Source organism: Neoarius graeffei, chromosome 11 (assembly GCF_027579695.1).
Source record: "Neoarius graeffei isolate fNeoGra1 chromosome 11, fNeoGra1.pri, whole genome shotgun sequence".
Lineage (NCBI taxonomy): Eukaryota > Metazoa > Chordata > Actinopteri > Siluriformes > Ariidae > Neoarius > Neoarius graeffei.
Window position 1 is genome coordinate 31,856,438 of NC_083579.1, and position 14,982 is coordinate 31,871,419.

A 14,982-nucleotide genomic window follows, 5' to 3' on the forward strand; every position below is an offset into this window, starting at 1 on the left:
GGGAAATCTGTCAAAGTGTGTTTTGGCTCTTTTGTGAAATTCAGACACAGCAACGTTTGTCAAACATAAACAAAATGCTAAGCACAGTCAAAACATATTCTGTACATATCCTATGACTGGGAAGAGTTGATCACCTCAGTGCATGTTTTTCCCTTTGCATAACATTTCACACTTTTTTTTTTCGCATTTAGGTAAACATCCACTGTTACCTTTGTTCATCTTGCTCACTTATTTCGCTGCTGTGTTTCAGGGACAAGATTATTACTCTGACATTTGCTTGAGGAGAAGGCAGCTTTACTTTTAAAAAAGTTGCCACTTTAGCACAACTCTTTTGCATTTCTGAGAAGACTTGTGAGACTCTCAGAGATCACGTCATCTCTCAGACTTCAATCTCAATCATGCTTGTCCCTTTGCGCACCTCAGAAGGGGCCCTGTAGACGTTCTTGGAGTGTAGATGTGGGCATTTTTTTCTGACTTGAGCATCGTCTCTGTTGGTGTAATGGTCTAACTCAGTGACATGATTATATTGTACTTTTCTCAGCAGTCAGCAGCCATATTGATTTATTTGCACAGTTTTAATGAAGAACTCTGCGATTGTGGGAAAAGTGTGTGTGTTGGAGTTGGAGAGGGAGTTCTTGGGGGATAGTGATGACTGTAAAATCAGGGAGAGAGAAATTTGGAAAGAAAGAGGCATCCAGACATGAAACTCGATGTCATCCGCCTGAGTGCATCTTTATTAAAACCAAATAGCAGCAGAACACAGATCTAAAACCCATTACCAGCTCTCGAACACACAGACATCAGGCCACACGAGAGAGAGAGAGAGAGAGAAAGAATGACTCTGACATGGCAGGTTTGTCACACTGATGCACTTTGATCTGTAAATCTTTGTAGTATCATTATTTCTACAAAGCTGTGTGTTAGTGTTAGTTTGTACCATCATGAGCTAGCTTTTGACTCGGAGGCCTTGCTTTACAAACCGTGGAAGAATGGAAGAAAGCTACAGTGTCAGTGCATTGTGACTGTTGTCACTTCATGGTAAAGTTTTCAGAACAGAGGATTTTGCATTTTCTGGTTTCTCCGTGACATGACAAGCTGCATTTATTTTGCCTTATCAACTTCTAGAGAGAGAGAGAGAAAAAAAGAGTCTGGTGAAGAAACAGCTGTTTATAGCTTCTCTAATGTGTCACATCAGCAGAATTTTGAAGTTTCATGAAAGTTCAGTGAAAGTTTATGGGGAAACAATAAATGCATGTGAATATGATGAACGCCAAGTTTGATCAGCTCGCTGGCACACTCACTCAAGTGACTTCCATACACAGAACCCTGACGGCACCTCCCAACTCACTTGTTCCATGTCCAGATATGTTTTCAGGCGATACTGCTCCGTGTAAAGGCTTCCTGCTCCAATGTTCATTGTACTTCACCAACCAGGATGACTTATCCGAGTAAGGCAAGATTGCGCAATTCATCAACCTGCTCACTGACAAGGCTCTCCACTGGGGTATGGTGATATGGGAAGAAGGGGGCTAGTCTCTCTCTTCCTATGATCACTTAGTGGAACTCTTCCACAGAGTGTTTGACCATACACCTGAGGGGAAAAACGATCAGTGAGCAGCTACTTGTTGTAAAGCAAGGGAAAGCGGCGAGCAGCCAAGTATCTGCTGGAATTCTGTATGCCCATGGCTTGAAGTGGATGTAACAAGATTTCTTTGAAACCCGTATTCCACAACGGACTCAACATGGAAGTGCTCAAGGAACTGGCATGCAGGGAAGAACAAGTGTCACTCACTTCCCTCATTGACCTGGCCATCCATCTTGATAACCTCTTCCAGAACTACCGAGTATACCAGGAATCCCTCAGTACAGCAGACAGCCTGGATTTTCCTGATCCCATTCAAATCACATGCACAAAGCTGAGCCATATGGAGCACAAGAAGCGCAGAAGCAAGAGACTGTGCTGCAGCAGCTCAGATCATGCAGTGGCAGGTTGCCCAGAATGGAAGAAGGCTGCATCGCCTCCCAAACCAGCTGAGAGTGCGACATCATCTTCCAACACTACTGTGCTTAGTCCCTTTCAGTTTCTCACTCTTCAGTCTTTCATGCTAAGTGAACCACAGATCTGGATCATCCATGTTTTTATTTTCCCAGCTCTGACTGACTCTGGAGCTTCGGCAAACTTCATCAACGATGACCGTGTCCAACTCAAGTTCCCCATGCAAAATCTACAGCATCCACTGAGAATTAGCACCATAGATGGAGGTCACACTGGAAGTGGAACCATCACCCTCTGCACTTCACCTCACATCATCTTCCAACGTCAAATCGGTGCAATCTTTTCAGAAACCATCTCATTTCTGGTGACCATCACAGCCAAGCGCCAGATTATCCTAAGCTTCCCGTGGATGCATCACCATGATCCACAGATCTCCTGGCAAGAGAAGGAACTTACCAAATGGTCAGAGCATTGCATAATTGAATTCGCCATCCACATCTCGTCATTGCCTCAACTACATTGGAGAGTCCCAAGGAAGAATATCTCCAAGAGGCTCTTAAATAAGGATATGTCTGACTATGGGCGGCACGGTGGTGTAGTGGTTAGCGCTGTCGCCTCACAGCAAGAAGGTCCTGGGTTCGAGCCCCAGGGCCGGCGAGGGCCTTTCTGTGTGGAGTTTGCATGTTCTCCCCGTGTCCGCGTGGGTTTCCTCCAGGTGCTCCGGTTTCCCCCACAGTCCAAAGACATGCAGGTTAGGTTAACTGGTGGCTCTAAATTGACCATAGGTGTGAATGTGAGTGTGAATGGTTGTCTGTGTCTATGTGTCAGCCTTGTGATGACCTGGCGACTTGTCCAGGGTGTACCCCGCCTTTCGCCGTAGTCAGCTGGGATAGGCTCCAGCTTGCCTGCGACCCTGTAGAAGGATAAAGCGGCTAGAGATAATGAATGAATGAATGTCTGACTATCCACATCACCAGCCTCTGCCATCTTCTGGTACATGGAAAAGAAAGTGGGAGGACTTGCATTGTTTACAGGGGTTTCTGGAGGTGGGGTCAAGTGTCCATCTGTGGATGGAGAGGGCAGTTAAGTAAGTGGTAGAGGGTTTGTACCTGCGACGGATTTAATTAATGAGTGTGCTTTGTGTTGCAGTGAACATCGGAAGGCATAAGAGTGGGAGAGTGCTTAGAGTGGGGAGAGAGTATCAAAGACCAGCACAGAGCTGTGTGTGTGTGTGTGTGTGTGTGTGTGTGTGTGTGTGTGTGTGTGTGTGTGTGCAATTTAGTGTGTTGGCGCGTGTCTCAGTGGGAGACCAAGAAAATAAAAAGAAGCAATGCTGAAAAGTGAAAATAAAAACCACATTCAGAGTAGGCCGCCTGTCCCCATCTATTCAATTTCCTGAACTTTTCACACTCTGCTAAAGGGTATAAACCAGATCATGGTAAAATACATGTAGCTGTGTATCCACTGCCACTAGTTCTGTCTGCGTTCAAACAACCATGCACCGCCAAGGTTTTCACCAAACTTGACCTCCACAGCATGTATAGCCTGCTGTACATTTGTCTTGGCAACGAGTGAAAAACCACCTCTGGCCACTACGAATAATCGTGCCATGTGGGCTCTCTTGTGCCCCCTCTGTCTTCCAGTGTCTAATCAACAACATGCTCAGAGATATGATGGGAAAATTTGTGATTGCCCATATTGAAGAAGAAGAAGTTTATTCATCACACACTTGTGAAATTCCTCTCTGCATTTAACCCTTCTGAAGCAGTGAACACACACATGCACACACACGTGAGCAATGAGCACACACACATACCCAGAGCAGTGGGCAGCCATGCTAACAGCGCCCGGGGAGCAGTTGGGAGTTCGGTGCCTCGCTCAAGGGCACCTCAGCCCAAGGCCATCCCATATCAGCCTAACTGCACTGGACTGTGGGGGAAACCAGAGCACCCGGAGGAAACCCACGCAGACACGGGGAGAACATGCAAACTCCACACAGAAAGGCCCCCGCCAGCTGCTGGGCTCGAACCCAGAACCTTCTTGCTGTGAGGCGACCGTGCTAACCACTTACACTACCGTGCTGCCACGGTGATATGAGCCATTCCACCGAATCTGTGCCATTTCCAACCCTAGAAAATTATATGTATGAATGCACATAAAAATGTACTTTAAAATACATTTCCTTATTACACAGAATGTCCTGCACATTTATCTGATTTCAAATTTCATCTCATCTCATTATCTCTAGCCGCTTTATCCTTCTACAGGGTCGCAGGCAAGCTGGAGCCTATCCCAGCTGACTATGGGCGAAAGGCGGGGTACACCCTGGACAAGTCGCCAGGTCATCACAGGGCTGACACATAGACACAGACAACCATTCACACTCACACCTACGGTCAATTTAGAGTCACCAGTTAACCTAACCTGCATGTCTTTGGACTGTGGGGGAAACCGGAGCACCCGGAGGAAACCCACGCGGACACAGGGAGAACATGCAAACTCCACACAGAAAGGCCCTCGCCGGCCCTGGGGCTCGAACCCAGGACCTTCTTGCTGTGAGGCGACAGCGCTAACCACTACACCACCGTGCCGCCCTGATTTCAAATTTAAGATATATAATTGTAAGGATTAATAAAAAGTACCTAAAACACTGAAAAATAGCATGTGTTACCTGTCCCCGCACTCTAACTTTATACTTAACTATGAAATATTATGATTAAAATCCTTCAGAAACAGTATTTCTTTTGCACTGTTGTGTGACTCCATATCCTATCCATGGTTTAAATATATTTTTTTCATAAGAAATCCACAATATCTTAGTTAAAATACACATTTTAGTCGTGTCCCTGGGTTTTCACTCAGTCCTGTTACCCAAACATATTACCCCATCTGACAAATTTGGAACATTCCATAAATCACATGCTCAACAGGAAGTTACATCAGTTGTGCCTTCTGAAGGCCATGGGAAGACCAAAAGTTAGTTCTCTCATTTACTTTTCTGTATATTTGATGATTTTTTTTAACTTTGACTGATAAGGTCAATGTCAACATACTGTCCTGTTACTTAAATTATTTCATAGATGATATTTGTTTATTTTAAAAATACAGATTTTTGGTAAATCACTAGAATGTGCTAAGTGTGGTCATGCTATTAGCGATGACGCCATGTGGCTTAATTCCATGTATTAGCTAATCCTAGGCTAAAAACTCAGTCCTGTTACTTTCAGAGTTTTGGTAACAGGACTGAAAAAAATGCAGCCATCTTTGACTTCCAAACCTTGTAACGTAGCCTGAGGTTGACCAATACACATTTTGAATAGTTAAATATGTGTGTTATTATAATCAGTGTCTCATCTCATTATCTCTAGCCACTTTATCCTTCTACAGGGTCGCAGGCAAGCTGGAGCCTATCCCAGCTGACTATGGGCGAAAGGCGGGGTACACCCTGGACAAGTCGCCAGGTCATCACAGGGCTGACACAGATACAGACAACCATTCACACTCACATTCACACCTACGGTCAATTTAGAGTCACCAGTTAACCTAACCTGCATGTCTTTGGACTGTGGGGGAAACCGGAGCACCCGGAGGAAACCCACGCGGACACGGGGAGAACATGCAAACTCCGCACAGAAAGGCCCTCGCCAGCCCCGGGGCTCGAACCCAGGACCTTCTTGCTGTGAGGTGACAGCGCTAACCACTACACCACCGTGCCGCCCATGATCAGTGTTGAAAAGATATAACAAATTAAGTTTAATTTGGGAGTGGTACAACAAGCAAATGGCACCCATTTGGTGGAATGTCCCATATACTGATATGCTTACCCTCGCTTGACAGTCATGTGGTCCATGTCAAACAGTCATGTAATGTCTCTTGAAGTATAAACTATATGTCAAAGGAGAGAAATGTAAATTTCATGTGCCTAAAGTATCATTCCTGGGATATGTCATTGGCCCTGAGGGGGTAGCTACGAATGAGGCCAGGGTAACAGCAGTAATGGAGTGGCCGACTCCATGAACTGTCAAAGACCTTCAGTATTTCCTAGGATTCACACATTTCTATTGATGTTTCATCAGAGGTTTCAGTTCCATTGCCACCCCTCAAAGAAACTGTCATGGAACCCAGCAGCTGAAGAGACTTTCACCAGGTTAAAAATTGCATTTACCGCAGCCCCATCCTGAAGCACCCAGGCCACTCCAAGCCCTTCGTTGTTGAGGTGGAAACCTCAGCATTACCAACAAGGGTGGTTCTGTTCCAGAAATTCTCCACGTTCTTCTCCAAAAAACTCTCTCAACAGAGCTATAACATCAGAAACAGAGTTACTAGCTGTTAAGCTCATTCTGGAGGAGTGGTACCACTGGCTGGAGTGCACACTTCATCCTTTCACAGCATTTACAGACCACAAAAACCTCAAATATCTCAAAACTGTGTGATGGCCCCCATCCTTCATTTCTTTTTGAGTATTTGCAGGTTGGGAGTTCACATAGGAAGGCCATCCTTGCTGATGCCAGTCACCTAGGGGTACTACTCCTACATGTATATAAACCTTGTGATGTCAAGCATTCAGGGGGCTGACCATCTTCTTTCCCCAGTTTCTGGCTGTTTTTGGAGATTGATGTTCCCTTTGTTCTGTTGTTTGGGCACTGTAATGTGTCATTTTGATTAACTTTGTTATAGTAAAAGGCATTATTGGTTTAAGTTTAGTTGTTAAGTGTATTATTTATGGGTTTACGTTAATAAATTTGTCCATTCTTAACTTTGACCTTGGAGTGGTCTACCTTTTTGTCACCTTCTTGAGCCAGGACATGGCAACTGCCAAGCGCCAGAATCCCAGTTAAGCCTGCTGGGGTCTGTTTTTTACCTGGTTCCAAAACACTATGTCCTACTGCCCCAGCTCCAGGAATATGAAGGCTGACTCTTTGTCCCATGTTCAATCGTCCGATCACCATTTTCTGGACCCCAAACCCATACTGCGCCCTTCATGTTTCATTTAAGCTATCACTTGGGACTTTGACCCCCACACATCGCATACCCCTGGCATGTCCACCCAAGTGAACCTTTGTACCTCAATCACTCTGAGGTACATTGATAACATGGGCACATACGACACCAGCCACAGGTCATCCTGGAACAAAGAATCTATGACCTACTAAGAGTCAGATATGGTGTACCAACACAATACAGTGATTTCCACTACAGAATTGTGTTTGTTTTAATGCATCCAGTGTTGGTTTTCAGCCTTGTTGCTTGCATACAGAGATTCCTCCAGATTCTCTGAATCATATAAAGATATTATGCACTGTAGATGAGGTTATCCACAAATTATTTGCAATTTTACGTTGAGGTGTGTTATTTTTAAATTGTTGCTTCCCTGAATTATGTGTCCACACAGTCTTTCAGAGAGCGGTGAACCCCTCCTCATCTTTATTTCTGAGTGACCTCTCCGGGATGCTCTTTTTATACCCAGTCATTTTACTGACCTGTTGCCAATGAACCTTTTTTTTTATTTTTTAACGTTGCACAATTTTTCCAGTCTTTTGTTGCCTCTGTCTCAACTTTTTTGAAACTTATTGCTGGCACTAAATTCTAAGTAAGAATATATTTTTCAAAAAAAAACCCAACAATAATATTTCTCATTTTCAATATTTGATATGTTTTCTTTGTTCTCTTTTCAATAAAATATAAGGTTTCCATGATTTGCAAATTTTCACATTCAGTTTTTATTTACGTTTTTGGAATTGGGGTTGTAATATATACAGTACCAGTCAAAAGTTTGGACATGCCTTCTCATTTTATGTTTTTATTTATTTATTTTTATTAATTAAGTCACTTCATGTGTTAAATTAATGATGGATGCCATTTCTCTTTACTTAGTTGAGCGGTTCTTGACATAATATGGATTACCACAGTTGTGGAATAGGGCTGTTTACTGTATTTTTATTATTTAATATTTACTGTTTGACCTCAAGCGCATTAAGAAGGCAAGAAACTCATCCACTAATTCACTTTTGACGAGGCACACCTGATAATTGAAAAGCATTCGATGTGACTACCTCATAAAGCTGGATAAGATAAGCTGGATAAGTCACTGACGACTCCACAAGGAAAGATAATACAGTATATTCACTATATGCACTCACCGGCTATTTCAATAGGATCACCTATCCACCTGCTCATTCTTGTAGGTATCCAATCCAGTTAAGGAATCATGTGTCAGAAGCACAATACACTTTTTTTCGGTGACAGTTTCAGTGACATTTTTAGGACCTCACAACTCTGCCTGTTAATGGAACCACGATCGGACATGTGCCACCATGTTGCTGTCACTGCTGTACTGAAAATATGTGAAAATATCACCACCCAAATATCTGCTCAGGCGTTCTGCTTTTCCATTGATGGATGAGGTCGAGGGGTGTCAATACATTGTGCATAGCAACAGATGGGTTAGTCAGTAATTGTACACCTATAAAGTGACCTGTGTGGTAGGTGTACATGACAAAATGACCAATGTGTAGGGTGTAATTCAATGCACTGCTTTAAATATTTATAAAGGTACCAGAAAGCAGCAGGAGTTTCCCATAGAGATGCATCATTCATAGCGTAAGCAGATATTCCGTGGTTCAATATGAGACAGCGGCACTGGGTGGATGATGACTGGTCATAAAAATAGAAATCTGTTTATTAGAGCATTTAAGAAATCCTCAGAACAGGTTGTATTCACACCAGGAAAAAAACAAAACCGACAACCCATGAGTCATTGTATCTCTCATCTCATCTCATTATCTCTAGCCGCTTTATCCTTCTACAGGGTCGCAGGCAAGCTGGAGCCTATCCCAGCTGACTACGGGCGAAAGGCGGGGTACACCCTGGACAAGTCGCCAGGTCATCACAGGGCTGACACATAGACACAGACAACCATTCACACTCACACCTACGGTCAATTTAGAGTCACCAGTTAACCTAACCTGCATGTCTTTGGACTGTGGGGGAAACCGGAGCACCCGGAGGAAACCCACGCGGACACGGGGAGAACATGCAAACTCCGCACAGAAAGGCCCTCGCCGGCCCCGGGGCTCGAACCCAGGACCTTCTTGCTGTGAGGTGACAGCGCTAACCACTACACCACCGTGCCGCCCAGTCATTGTATGATGTGAGGAAAAGTATGTGCCTTACATATGTAGAATAGTGACAAATTAAAGGAAAATTTGGGGGCGTCGTGGCTCAGGTGGATAAGGCGCCATACCATAATCTGGGGACCCGGGTTCGATTCCGGCCCGAGGTCATTTCCTGATCCCTCCCCGTCTCTCTCTCCCACTCATTTCCTGTCTCTACACTGTCCTATCCAATAAAGGTGAAAAAAGCCCAAAAAAAATCTTTAAAAAAAAAATTAAAGGAAAAGTTGGTTTTGTGTCAGCTTGAAAACAAAAGTGATGGAGGTAGCCTGTGTAACAACTGACGACTGTTGGAATAAGCCTTTTGAGAGTTTTATATATGTTTATGTCACTTGTAATAGTGTTTACGCTTATGAACAACCTCCAAACAGATTTTACCATGAATTTGGAAAGGAAACATAACATGCAGAAAAAAAAATGCCCAAAGCAAACAAACAAACAAACAAACTTTTTTCAAGTTTTTAGCTCATCTGGCCGTAAGACTGACGAGCTGTCGCCATGGCGTGGCGTTGTCCGTCCGTTGCCCACAATTCAGTTAAATCGTATCTCCTCTGTCAATTCTGGACGGATTTCCATTCCAATTATTTTGTTTGAAAGAACTCATCACTCTGCACAAATCTTAGTCGTTGTTTTGTCAAATTTTTCACTAACGAGTTAATAATTAGGCCAAATTAACAACTTTTCAAGGCCTCTCACTAGAATTTTATCTCCTCCTGCAGTTCTCATCCGATTTCAGTTCTGATCGATGTTTTGGGTTGATCTTCCCTTGAGGAACAAAACTTGGTTATTTGTTTGCTGATTTTCTTGTTGTAAACAAATTGTTTACAACTTTGTTTATTTTCAGTTAAATCATGTCTCCTCCCTCAGTTCTTAATGAACTTCAGTTCTGACTGTTTTATTTGAAAGAACTAGACCTTCTGAACAGAACTTGGTCGTTGTATTGTCAATTGTTTGCTAACAAATTAGTAATTAGGTCTTCCCTTGGGGAGCAAAATTTAGTCCTTTGTTAATTTTCCTGTTGTAAACAGTTTGTCATGGAGGTTGGTCCTCTCTCACATTTCAGTTCTGTTTGATTTGGTCATCGTGGTTGTTTTGATGGCAGGCCAGATGAGCTACTAACCCTTAACGTTCTGGTTATTTTGACACGCGGTTCAGTTTTTACTTCCTGGTCTCCAAAGCACTAATGTTTACAGATTTGATATCAGCTGTACATTACCTTACATTACATGGTATTTAGCAGATGCTCTAATCCAGACTGATGTACAAGAAGTGCAAAAGTCAGGTACAAGAAGTGCTGAACTTCTGGACAAGAAAGTTCTCGTACCAAGTGAACAAGGAACAGAATAACACTTCGTGTAATATTCTGTTGAAGTAACTGCAAACAGCAAAGGAAACAAACCAACCATACAAAGTACCATGAAGTAAAGAAAAATAAAACTCCAGCGGCTAATCCCAGGCTAGACAGTACACAGCCTGGGTCGATCAAGACTGATACGTGATTACACAGTGGGCAGGGAAACAGGGGAGAGGTGCATCCTGAAGAGGTGAGTCTTCAGTCTGCGCTTGAAGGTGTCCAGGGAGTCGGCAGTTCTGACCTCGATGGGAAGGTCATTCCAGCAACGGGGAGCCAGGACAGACAGCAGTCTTAAGGGGGCCGTGTAGGAGCAGAGAGGAGGAGGGGCCAGGCGACCAGTAGCAGCAGAGCATAGGGACCTGGCTGGCATGTCAGGTCGGCTTGGCTCAGTCAGCTGTAAGAAGAAAAATTTCGACCTCGTGTCACCCCGTCCCTAACCTTACATTTTCATATCAGCTGGATTGTGTCTTGTAAATGTTTAAATCCTGCAACTTTGTCAAAATATCATCAATAGCCTACAATTCCTAGAAGTGCAGAAAAAAAACAAGGAACATGGAGAATGCAGCTTTTCTTGACACATCATTGTTGTGTAGATTATCCCGTTTCTACGTGATGGATATACCTTTTTATTGACGTGATTTTGTGCAGTGCAACGAAGTGGGCACATCCCTGAGAGTCGGCACGCTGAGCTTCCACTAGCTGTCACTCGCACACTCGCAGCCTTCTCCCAGTAGGCTCTTAATAATTCAGCAGCTGCTCCTGAGGTGCTACTGAATCCTACGTGTCCCAGTATGAAATATTGAACATGATTCTTTTCAAGGCACTGCAAGTTATGCAATCGCGCTCAGGGATTACTAGCAACCTAAACCGCGTCCGTATGCAGTAAGCATGCAGGAAGTAAGCATGAATGCATGCTCTGATAAAAACCTGTCAGGTCTCTGGCGGTGTAGTCGGACTCAGTCTGGTCCTCGCTGCATCATATCACGTGTTCAATGAAGTTCGGAGGGATGATGCAGTCTGGGTGACACTTCAAACCTGCACCGTCGTATACTTCCCTCTCCTTTATCATACACATGAAGGATTTCTCACTCATTGAATCCACTCTGAAAGGTCTCATCTCATTATCTCTAGCCGCTTTATCCTGTTCTACAGGGTCACAGGCAAGCTGGAGCCTGTCCCAGCTGACTACGGGCGAAAGGCGGGGTACACCCTGGACAAGTCGCCAGGTCATCACAGGGCTGACACATAGACACAGACAACCATTCACACTCACACCTACGGTCAATTTAGAGTCACCAGTTAACCTAACCTGCATGTCTTTGGACTGTGGGGGAAACCGGAGCACCCGGAGGAAACCCACGCGGACACGGGGAGAACATGCAAACTCCGCACAGAAAGGCCCTCGCCGGCCCCGGGGCTCGAACCCAGGACCTTCTTGCTGTGAGGCGACAGCGCTAACCACTACACCACCGTGCCGCCACTCTGAAAGGTGTTCGTATCCAAATATTTGTGATGTGTTTAGGGACTCTCATGCTAGTTTGTTGCTTGGTGCTATATTTGTATTTATTAATATTATTAAACAGGTGAAAGAGCTAGACAGATGAAAGGACTAAAGCGCCACTGCATCACTCTATTTATTTAGAAATGAACATGAATGATCGGCATGTCGGCATTGTGGGTAATGTAGGAAAACATTAAGCAAAGTAAAAATTGAGTATCAGTGAAAGTTGTTCATGTGAATGATAAAGATTCATGTTCGTGTTGTTCAGGGGCGGAGTTTTCCTTGGTTGGTTGACGTTCATCGAACTACATGAAACCTACATTATACCTTCATAAGACAACTGACCTAAACAAACATGAATGTCTTAGTATTATTCCAGCATGTCCGTCAGCTGTCATAAAAGGTGCCTTTTTCTTTTAGATTTTTGATGGTGTCACTTTCCAGGTTGAATTACCGTACATTTAAACATCGTAAGTGACGTTTATAACAAACGCATCACATGTTGACGTCATTTGACAAACATTCAAACTAAACTCTAATGTAGTGTCAGAGCTACTATGGGTGGCACGGTGGTGTAGTGGTTAGCGCTGTCGCCTCACAGCAAGAAGGTCCGGGTTCGAGCTCCGTGGCCGGCGAGGGCCTTTCTGTGCGGAGTTTGCATGTTCTCCCCGTGTCCACGTGGGTTTCCTCCGGGTGCTCCGGTTTCCCCCACAGTCCAAAGACATGCAGGTTAGGTTAACCGGTGACTCTAAATTGACCGTAGGTGTGAATGTGAGTGTGGATGGTTGTCTGTGTCTATGTGTCAGCCCTGTGATGACCTGGCGACTTGTCCAGGGTGTACCCCGCCTTTCGCCCGTAGTCAGCTGGGATAGGCTCCAGCTTGCCTGCGACCCTGTAGAACAGGATAAAGTGGCTAGAGATAATGAGATGATATATAAAACCCTGTCATTAGAGTTACACATGGTTTATAAATGCTATAAGTAGTAACCTAGCAATGTGTGACATGACTGTAAAAATGGGCGTGGCTAAAATTAATTCGCAAGTCATGCAGTTAGGCGCAAGATTCAATCACATTTCATTCCCTTTACAATCCCTTTGACATCAACTTGCAGTGAGAGAGCTTTCTATAGTACTTTTTTTTTTTTTTTTTTAGATTTGCACTTGAAATGCTGTCTGTTTTAATGTAGCTGAAAGTATAGGCACCCTTGGCTTTGTTTGGGACACTTGCTACTATTTACTGCAGGCCAACGAACTCACTGTTTCTCATGTTCAGTGTCATGATTTGTCTTTTTATTGGTTAAAAAAAATCTATAGATCAAATGGCTTTTGGTGAATTTTATTAATTTATTAAGCATTCAATCTGCTCATCAATACAGTATTCTCTCATATTTGTTGTTGAAGGAAAAAGAAAGTGTAACGTGATAAATGTTTCTGTTGTTTGTCAGTTTAAAGCCGTTTGGTAGGAAAGTGTGTGATAGTTTTTGGAAAGTCATTGTTTTTTCCCCCTGAGGTCCTTCAGCTCAACATTCTCTCTCTCTCTCTCTCTCTCTCTCTCTCTCTCTCTCTCTCCCATCCCCCAAGACACACACACACTGCTGAGCAGATATTGTTAATATTGCATGACTGTCTGATTTGCTTCACTTGGACCACAAACCATAATGTAGTCAATTTGCTTAATCTGTTGTAATCTCTCTCTCTCTCTCTCTCTCTCTCCTTTCTGTGCTTCTTTCTCTTTCTTCAATTTACCTCCATCACTCCTCTATGTCTGTCTGTCTCTCTTTCCTTCCTTACTTATCCCCCTCTCTCTTTCTTTTTCTCACTCTTCCTGTCTCTCTTTCTCCTTCCTGCTTTCCTTTCTTTCTCTGCATGTCTATTGAGCTTCTTATCTGTCCTTTCCTTCCTCATTTTACCTCTCTCTCTCTCTCTCTCTCTCTCTCTCTCTCTCACAGTTATAAGAGGAGTAAGACTGACTCGAGGACAAGGAGGCTGCAGATCAGCGTGTCCGAGGCGCTCTCTCTGTGTCAGATCAGTCTGTATGAAGTGGTGTTGTGGATTCGGAGCTCATTGTTGGTGAAGTGGATGTGTTACATGCTCGGCTGTTTACCCTTCGTACGATGAGGGTGTTAAAGGGGGTTGAAAACGGACCACTGCACTGCCTCGCTGCTTCTTCTTGCTCTTAGAACTCTCACTGTCACTCCATCCACAACATACCCATGCCACACGGCAGGACGAGAACCTGGATGTATTGTGTAGAGTGACAGAGTTACAGTTGTGGTCAGAAGTTTACATACAGTGGTGCTTGAAAGTTTGTGAACCCTTTAGAATTTTCTATATTTCTGTATAAATATGACCTAAAACATCATCAGATTTTCACACAAGTCCTAAAAGTAGATAAAGAGAACCCAGTTAAACAAATGAGACAAAAATATTATACTTGGTCATTTATTCATTGAGGAAAATGATCCAATATTACATATCTGTGAGTGGCAAAAGTATGTGAACCTCTAGGATTAGCAGTTAATTTGAAGGTGAAATTAGAGTCAGGTGTTTTCAATCAATGGGATGACAATCAGGTGTGAGTGGGCACCCTGTTTTATTTAAAGAACAGGGATCTATCAAAGTCTGATCTTCACAACACATGTTTGTGGAAATGTATCATGGCACGAACAAAGGAGATTTCTGAGGACCTCAGAAAAAGCGTTATTGATGCTCATCCGACTGGAAAAGGTAACAAAACCATCTCTAAAGAGTTTGGACTCCACCAATCCACAGTCAGGCAGATTGCATACACATGGAGGAAATTCAAGACCATTGTTACCCTCCCCAGGAGTGGTTGACCAACAAAGATCACTCCAAGAGCAAGGCGTGTAATAGTCGGCGAGGTCAGAAAGGACCCCAGGGCAACTTCTAAGCAACTGAAGGCCTCTTTCACATTGGCTAATGTTAATGTTCATGAGTC

The 14,982-nt window shown here is 43.7% G+C and overlaps 1 protein-coding gene across 4 annotated transcripts in view; it reads left to right on the top strand.

The window, feature by feature from the left end:
* adck1 (aarF domain containing kinase 1) overlaps window positions 1-14,332 on the top strand; it is a 418,902-nt gene extending 404,570 nt beyond the window's left edge. For all 4 annotated transcript variants that reach the window (XM_060932941.1, XM_060932943.1, XM_060932940.1 and 1 more), the window contains one exon: window positions 13,973-14,332. In XM_060932941.1, the coding sequence (XP_060788924.1) occupies window positions 13,973-14,141 (169 nt within the window). In that variant the 3' untranslated portion in view covers window positions 14,142-14,332. The remainder of the gene's footprint in view (window positions 1-13,972) is intronic.
* The last annotated feature ends 650 nt before the right edge of the window (window positions 14,333-14,982 follow it).